The sequence below is a fragment of the Nematolebias whitei genome, chromosome 23 (assembly GCF_014905685.2).
Source record: "Nematolebias whitei isolate Nwh7 chromosome 23, NemWhi1, whole genome shotgun sequence".
Taxonomy (NCBI): Eukaryota; Metazoa; Chordata; class Actinopteri; order Cyprinodontiformes; family Rivulidae; genus Nematolebias; species Nematolebias whitei.
This window is the reverse complement of record NC_056520.1, coordinates 22,421,134-22,429,943: the sequence shown is the minus strand read 5'-3', so window position 1 is coordinate 22,429,943 and position 8,810 is coordinate 22,421,134. Positions and strand designations below refer to the sequence as shown.

Sequence of the window (8,810 nt, the reverse complement as noted above, 5' to 3'; positions counted from 1 at the left end):
GGCTTTCTTGGACTGTGAGGTCTCAGTCTCTGATAGAGGACTTTTGCAAACCGAGGTGTACCGCAAACCCACCCACACAGACCAGTATTTGCAGTTTGACTCCCATCACCCTTTGGAGCACAAGTTAGGAGTCATCAGGACTCTGTATCACAGAGCAGACAGCATCCCCACTAACTCAGGAGCCAGGCAGAAGGAGAAACCCTACTAATATCAGCTCCTTTTTAACCAAACTGTACTCAGTACATTTGTTTAAAATGTAATTCAAGTTACATTATGTCATATTCCAACAAAAGTTAATTTTCTTAGCTGTTCAGCTATATTAGCATAATAGCTATTTTAGCTTCTAAACTTAAGTGGTATATTTTTATATGACTTTTACAGACTGAAATTAACACGAGCTATATTCTTCTTTGGTTAAAATGACTAAAATGAGCTTGTTTTTTAATCAGTTTTTTTTTTTTTTTTACATAAAGTGCCATTTTACAACAAAAGGTAGCTTGTAGAGTAACTTGTCCAAGTCTAATCCAGTTAATTTCACTTAAATGATCTCATTCTTATTCAATATATACATGTCTAAAGGTTTTCAACACTGTGGATCATGACATTTTATGTCATAAGCTCTCATAACTTGGTTTCTCAGAACACACCATTGGTTGGATCTCTAACTATCTTTTAGATCGGAGGCAATGTGTTCAACATAATGGTATTTTCTCCAGTTATTTAACAGTCAACAATGGTGTACCACAAGGCTCAGTCTTAGGAACCACCCTTTTTACAATCTACATAGGTAATGTAGGTCAGAGCATCCCTGATGCATCCTTACATCTCTATGCTGATGACACAGTTGTTTATTGTCGAACTAAAACAGTTGCTAAGGCTCTCCAGCTTTTGCAATCTGCGTTTGATATCATCCAGTCAGACTTGCTTAGTCTCAAACTTGTCCTAAACGCCAACAAAACCAAAGGGATGCTTTTTTCAAACAGGGAGTTGGTCCCAGCAGTTCTTCCTTTGGTTTTATCCTCGAATGGTGCCCCTATTGAGTTTGTCGATTCCTATAAATATTTGGGTATCTTGGTCGATTTGCATCTCTCTTTTAAGCCCCATGTTGAAAACTTGGTAAAGAAACTGAAAGTTAAACTGGGTTTCTTTTTCAGAAATAACTCTGAATGCTAGGAAATACCTTGTGACTGCAACTTTCCTTCCCTTCATTGACTATGGTGACATTATTTACATGACCACTCCTACAAGCACCCTGCAGATGTTGGATGCTGTCTATCATGGTGCGCTAAGATTCATAACTGGCCATAACCCATCACTACACCCTGTTTTCACTGGTTAACTGGAAATCATTAACTTCACGCAGACTCTCCCACTGGTACATTTTCATCTTTAAATCACTTCTTGGTCTGCTGCCTTCATACATCTCCTCCTACATGTCTCTGCGTGAGTGCAGCTACAGCGTGCACTCTCAGGACATTATTACCTGCAGTGTTCCGTCAGTGCGGACTGAACTAGACAAAAGGTCCTTCTCCTACTCCGCTCCTGCCTCCTGGAATATCTTACAAAAAGATCTGAAGCTCTCGACCTCGACCTCTCCAAGTGTTTTCAAACATCTGTTAAGTTCCTGGGAAAAAACCAATGCAGACATATTCCTGTTTTTAGTTACTTTTTATTTTTTTTTTACATTTTATTTTAAATACTATTTTATTTTCACTTGTTAAATAAATAAATAAAAAAATCTCAATTTGTACGCATCCTTTATAATTGTCTATTATTGTGTTTGTGTCCATCACTCGTTGTTAAAATCAGGTCTCTCTTGTCAATGAGTCCCTGAGGCTCAATGAGATTAACTTGTCTAAATAAAGGTTGAATGAATGAAAAAAAAAAAAAAAAAATCTCCCGAGTCACACTTGTTGACTGCGCTGGTTTTCTCCCAGCTCACCACCTGGGCCTTGAAACAACCTGTTGACGTTCAACGGGCGGTTTAAATCTCCCCCCTCCCGTGAACGCACCACTCGTCTAGATAAGGCGCGCGACGCCGACTGATCTACAGAGAGAGAACATCTGGCTCCAGCTGCTTCCCCGCACGCTGCGTCTTTAAGCTAACGCACGCGCGGATAAATTGGTCGCGGATCGTGTCGCTGTCCACCCGAACTGAGGTGCTGAAAAAAAAAAAAAAATCACAGCGCCGTTTCTTCGTCCTGCAGCTCTTCCTCCTCCTCCTCCTCCTCCCTTGCGCTCAGCTCCTATCGACACTTGCAGCCATTTTACGAATCCAATCATGTCGTGAGGCAGAGGCTGGCTGCTCCACCTGGGCAGAGGCAGCAGCACGAGCAGGAGGACAGGAGGAGGAGGAGGAGGAGGAGGAAGGGGCTCGGGCAAAATGGTGAAACGGAAAAGCCTGGACGAGAACGAGCCGGAGTGCGGGAAGGGAATACCGTTCCCCATCCAGACCTTCTTATGGAGACAGACCAGGTAATTGATAACAGGTGTTCGTCTTCATTGATCTGTGACTGGAGGCATGACGTCACACCTGTAAACAAGTAGGGCGCGTTAAACAGACTGACCTGATTGAGCACGTTTGAATAACATTTACTTATTTATTTTCAGCGCTTTCCTGCGTCCAAAGTTGGGGAAGCAGTATGAGGCGTCCTGTGTGGTGAGTCATTTCATTCTGGGCATGAAGAGGAGGTCAAATAATCTGTTTTTACCTTCGTGCGCTTTTAGCAAATTAGTTTTCCCCTGGAGCTATAAAGCCTTTTTTTTTTTTTTTTTTTATGTAAGCTCATAACCATAATGAGTCCAGCAGATCCCAGAGCAGGTCTGCTGCTGTCCCTCAGGTCTGCTTGGGGCCATGTGGGACATTTAGAGTCAAAGAAAGGCTGATGTGTCTGTTTTATTTATTTATTTATCTTCCTGGCTCTCTCCCCAGTCCTTTGAGCGGGTGCTGGTGGAGAACAAGCTGCACGGTCTGTCGCCAGCGCTGTCCGAGGCCATCCAGAGCATCTCCCGCTGGGAGCTGGTCCAGGCAGCCCTGCCCCATGTCCTCCACTGCACCTCCATCCTGCTGTCCAACAGGAACAAGCTCGGTGAGGAGAGCTTCTCTCATGGTCACCAGTGGTTCCCATTTCCTGCCCTGGTCCCTGAGGAACACCATCCTGCATGTTTTAGTCGTTTCCTCGCTCCAGCGCACCTGATTCAGTGATTTAATTACTTCCTCATGTTCCGCAGAAGCCTGTTAATCGCCCGTTAATTAAAATCAGGTGTGTCGGAGCAGAGAAACAACGAAAACACGCAGGATGGTGTTCCTCAAGGACCAGAGTTGGGAACCCCTGTTTTATACATCAACTAAAATTTAAAGGGGGAGCGTTCCTCCGATCAATGGATTCATTTTAGGTTGATTACCTTCAGCCATTTTGGTCAAACCTGCATGATCTGTTCGTGCTCAAGATGCGTGTTGAAGAGGACTCTCAGCAACTACCACTCCAAATTTTAGTTTGGTGTCTGTAAATCTGACTGAGCAGTAACCATTTTTTTCCCTAATGTCGATCAGCTGTGGCAATCATCTTGCATCAAGTCCACTATTAAACCAAATCATGTGTACATGCGCATCCAGTCAGTTTTGTTAACATCTGTCCTCTAGTTCATGAGATATTTTGCTAACAGACGTATGAACACATTCTCACAGACTCAGGCAATAACGTTGTCTCACAACTTTCACTTTTCAGGGAATGATTTAATTTCCTGGGTGATTCTGAACCATAAAATATTTCATTTTAGGGACATGATGGTGTCAAACAGGAACAAGCTCGATGAGGAGGCGTTGTTAGAGCTTCTCTCATTGTTACACTCATTCAGTACAACCAGTGGTTCCCAGCCCTGGTCCCTGAGGAACACCATTCTGCATGTTTTAGATGTTTCCCTGCTCCAACACACCTAATTCAGTGATTTAATTACTTTCTCATGTTCTGCAGAGGCCTGTTAATCAACCATTAATTAAAATCAGGTGTGTTGGAGCAGAGAAACAACGAAAACATGCAGGATGGTGTTCCTCAAGGACCAGAGTTGGGAAACCTTGCTTTATACAGCAACTAAAATTAAAATGAAAGGGCGAGCGGTCCTCTGATCAACGCTTTTGTTTTAGGTATGTTACATTCAGCCATTTTGATCAAACCTGCATGATTTTTTCGTGCACAAGATGCGTGTTGAAGAGGACTCTCAGCAACTACCGCTCCAAATTTTAGTTGGGTGTCTGTAAATCTGACTGAGCTGTAGCCATTTTTGTCTTTCCTAAAGTCGATTAGCTGTGGCAGCCATCTTGAAACAAGTCCACTATAAAACAAAATCAGTTGTAGGTGTGCTTTGTCCTCTGGTTCATGAGATATTTTGCTAACATACATGTATGAACACATTCTCACAGACTCGGGCAATAACATTGTCTCACAACTTTCACCTTTCTGGAAATGATTTAATCTCCGGGGTGATTCTGAACTATAAAATCTTTCGCTTTAAGGCCATAAATGAAAGAAAAGTAACTTTTTTTAATTTTTTTTAGAACACTATCTAAAAGGAGCTCAACAATGACAAAAATGTGCAGAACACTAGCTTAAATGTGCAGGACACTAGCTAAAAGGAGCAGGCTACTAGCTAAAAGGAGTAGGCTACTAGCTAAAATAAGCCATACACTGGCTAAAAAGATCTGAACACTGGCTAAAAGGAGCAGAACATTATCTAAAAGTAGTTGAACACTGGCTAAAAGAAACAGGACATTAGCTAAATGGAGCAGGCCTCTAGCTAAACGGAGCAGGACACTAGCTAAAAAAGAGCTGAGCAATGGCTAAAAGGAGCAGCACATTAGCTAAAATAAGTTATACACTGGCTAAAATGTTCTGAACACTTCCTAAAAGAAGCAGGACATTAGCTAAAAGGATCTGAACGCTGGTAAAAAAGGAGCAGGACATTAGCTAAAAAGATCTAAACGCTGGCTAAAAGGAGCAGGACATTAGCTAAAAGGATCTGAACAATGGCTAACAGGAGCAGGACATTAGCTAAAAGGATCTGAACAATGGCTAACAGGAGCAGGACATTAGCTGAAAGGAGCAAAACGCTAGCCAAAAGAAGTAGGATACTAGTTGAAAGGAGCAAAATGCCAGTAAAAGCTAAACAACACAACACTAGCTAATAGCCAAAAGTACCAAAATGCTAGTAAAAGCCAATAACATCAAAACACTAGCTTAAATTAGAAAAACACTAGCTAAAAGTTTAAAGTAGCAAAAGGCTAGCTAAATAAAAGTAAATATGCTGAAGCAGATTTGAAAGAGAACAATGTTTCTGTAGAACTTGAAGAGATCTCAGTGTATTTGGGGGGGGAAGGAATTTGTAAATAAAAAGTTAAATATTGTAGAAAAGTAACTAAAAGTCTCAGCACCCATCTGTTGAATAGGTTCAGCTTTATACCATACCATACCAATTTATTTATAGAGCACTTAAAACAGCAACAAGGCCAACCAAAGTGCTGTACAAAAGAACACAAACATGCACAGCGGACAGGAAAACATAAAATAGAAATACAGATACAAATAGCAGCAGAAGCTAACTAAAATGGCCAACAGTGTAGAGAACAGACCGGACCAAAACAAATCACACCGTGTTAAAGGCAAGAGAATAGAAGTGGGTCTTCAAGCGAGACTTAAAGACTGAGAGTGTGGGAGCCTGCCGGACACTGAGTGGCAACTCATTCCACAGTCGTGGACCTGCAACAGAGAAAGCCCTGTCACCTCTGAGCTTACGACGGGTTTCTGGGACTGAGAGAAGCATCTGGTCTGCTGACCTCAGAGAGCGCGGTGGGACATATGGCTGCAGAAGATCAGTGAGATAGGATGGGGCGGAACTGTTCAGTGATTTAAAAACATACATGAAAATTTTGAATTGGATCCGAAGGTGAATGGGTAGCCAGTGCAGGGAGGCCAAAACTGGCGTGATGTGCTCTCTATAGCCTGTACCAGTTAAAAATCGGGCTGCAGCATTTTGGACCAGTTGTAGACGAGCAATGGAGGACTGACTGATTCCAAACAGAAGTAAATTGCAGTAATCAAGCCTAGATGTTATGAAGGCGTGGATCACTGTCTCAAGGTTCTTTTTGGAGAATATAGGCTTCAGCTTAGACAGCCGTCTCAGCTGAAAAAAACAGGATTTGACCATCATGTTTACGTGACTGTTGAGTTTTAAGGACGGGTCCATTATCACCCCCAGATTAGTGACCTTTTGTTTCTCTAGCTAGCGGGGCTAGAGAAACAAAAGGTCAATGTCATGGTTCATGAGTGAGCCACTGGGACGGAACAGCATGACTTCAGACTTCTTCTCATTGAAGCTTAAGAAGTTTAAAGCCATCCAGTCCCGGATGTCAGCCAGGCAGTCAAGAAGAGGCTGAATAGAGCTTGTGCCTCTGTGCCTCAGGGGGAAGTAAATTTGGCAATCATCGGCATTTATGGTATATAATCAGCTAAAGCAGCACAAAATGTGCATAGTTAATTAGAAATACGTACAGAAAATAAAACTAACAGGAAATTATTTGAGTTTCAAATAACCTGTTAGACGACTTTCTTTCAGTGAAGTGGAACACTTGTAGTTTTTAGTTTTTATCATATTACAAAGCTATAAAAGAAGTCTAAAGATCTGGTCTCCATTCTGCCCCTTCCCTTAACCTTTGACCTCCAACAGGCCACCAGGACAAGCTTGGTGTGGCAGAGACCAAGCTGCTCCACACTCTGCACTGGATGCTCCTTGATGCCGCTCAGGAGTGCAATCATGAGCCCATCACGGGCCAAAGGTGGTCGCGGGGGGGCAGCGGCAGCAGCTCCTTCCTACAGCCCATGGGAAACCAGGGCTCCTCCCCGGTAGCCCCGGGCTTGGGCTCTGGCTCCGGCCTGGTGGGATCGGGGCCCCGCCAGGGCAGCTCCCTGCTGGAGGATGATGAGCACGCCCGGACTAAGCTGTTCCAGAAGAGCATGGCCACGGTGGAGCTGTTCGTGTTCCTGTTTGCTCCTCTCATCCACCGCATCAAGGTTTGTGCCAGTTTGATCTTTGCAACACAAACAACCGGGGCGACACTCCCCCCTGTTGCAGCAGGATTAATCTCTATTGCCATTTTAAGCACATATTGGGAGTTTAACAGCTCAATTTGGCTTTGTTTTCAAATATTGATCTGTACGCACACACCCGTATCACTCCGTCTATTGATCTGTGTGTCCAAACATCAAACGGTCTTGGTTACGACACCAAGAACTACGTTCTGTGACCCATAAATTACAGTGGCCATGACGAGGTGATGGTTTCTTTTCAGGAGTCGGACCTGACCTTCAGACTGGCCAGCGGGTTGGTAATATGGCAGCCAATGTGGGAGCACCGGCAGCCCGACATCCCGGCCTTCACCACCCTCATTAAACCCGTCAGAAACATTGTGACCGGTAAAAGACATCCTCATCCTCTGCTTTTTTTTAATCCACCATTTTTTTGTACCTTCATGATTAAAACAAAGTTCTTCTCGTTCCGACAGCAAAGAGGAACTCTCCAGTCACCAATCAGTGCAGTCCCTGTGGATCTGGCAACCCAAGTCCCATGGTGAGTGAGTGGCTGTGATGCTGAGTCAGCATTCACACTGTTGTTGTGTTTGGTTTTCTCCATTTGTTTTTGCTATAAAACAACTTTTGCATACTTTGTGCTATTTTACCACAGCTGCTTTAGCTTTTGGCTAATGTTTTACTGATTTTATTTTTAGCTACCACTCTGCTACTTTTGCTTTAAGCTACATTCTGCCACTTTAGCTTTTAGTTATGATTCTGCTTCTTTTAACTTGATCCTCCGTTGCACCACTTTTAGCTACTCTTTTAGCTTTAAACTAGATTTAGCTGAAATTAGCTTTAAGTTATAATTCTAGTACTTTCAGCTATTGCTTTTTTTTTTTTGCTTTTTAGTTGTAATTAAGCTACTTTTAGTTATAAGCTGTGTGCAGCCTCTTTTAGCTATTATTTTTGGACTTTCATTTTTAGCTTCCATTCTACTACTTTTACCCTTAAGCTACATTTAGCCACTTTAGCGTTTGGTTATCATTTTGCTGCTTTTAGTTTTTAGGTGTTTTTCTTCCACTTTTAGTTCTTAACTCTGTTCTGCCACTTTTAGCTACTGTTTTGATGCTTTTAGTTTTTAGCTTAAATATTTAAATTTAGTTCTTAGCTATCATTTTGCTGAAGTTAGCATTTAGTTATAAATCTACTATTTTTAGCTTAAAGTCACATTCTGCTTTTATTAGGTTTTAGCTTATTTTTTGCTAATTATAGCTATAGTTTTGCTAGTTTTAGCTTTAGTTTAGCTAATTATAGCTAAAGTTTTGCTAGTTTTAGCTTCTGTTTTGCTAATTATAGCTACAGTTTTGCTTGTTTTAGCTTCTATTTGCTAAGTATAGTTATGATTTTTAGCTATTTTTAGCTTCTGTTTTACTAATTATAGTTACAGTTTTGCTAGTTTCAGTATTTGTTTTGCTAATTATAGTTCATTTAGCTAGTTTTAGCTTTTTTTGCTAATTATAGTTAAGGTTTTGTCAGTTTCAGCATTTGTTTTGCTAATTATAGCTTCTTTTTTGCTAATTATAGCTACAGTTTTGCTAGTTTTAGATTATGTTTTGCTAATTATCTCTAGTTTTGCTAGTTTTAGCTTCTGTTTTGCTAATTATAGCTACAGATTTTTGCTAGTTTTAGCTTCTGTTTAGCTAATTATAGCTACAGTTTTGCTTGTTTTAGCTTCTATTTGCTAAG

The 8,810-nt window shown here is 41.6% G+C and overlaps 1 protein-coding gene across 1 annotated transcript in view; it reads left to right on the top strand.

The window, feature by feature from the left end:
* Positions 1–2,266: 2,266 nt before the first annotated feature.
* The window catches only part of LOC119429099 (protein unc-80 homolog), a gene marked incomplete in the record, with an annotated part of 116,990 nt that continues 110,446 nt past the window's right edge, over positions 2,267–8,810 (top strand). Inside the window, 6 exon segments of the mRNA XM_037696817.1 lie at positions 2,267–2,475; positions 2,611–2,659; positions 2,933–3,089; positions 6,721–7,064; positions 7,343–7,466; positions 7,556–7,620. Of these exon segments, the coding sequence (XP_037552745.1) occupies positions 2,384–2,475; positions 2,611–2,659; positions 2,933–3,089; positions 6,721–7,064; positions 7,343–7,466; positions 7,556–7,620 (831 nt within the window).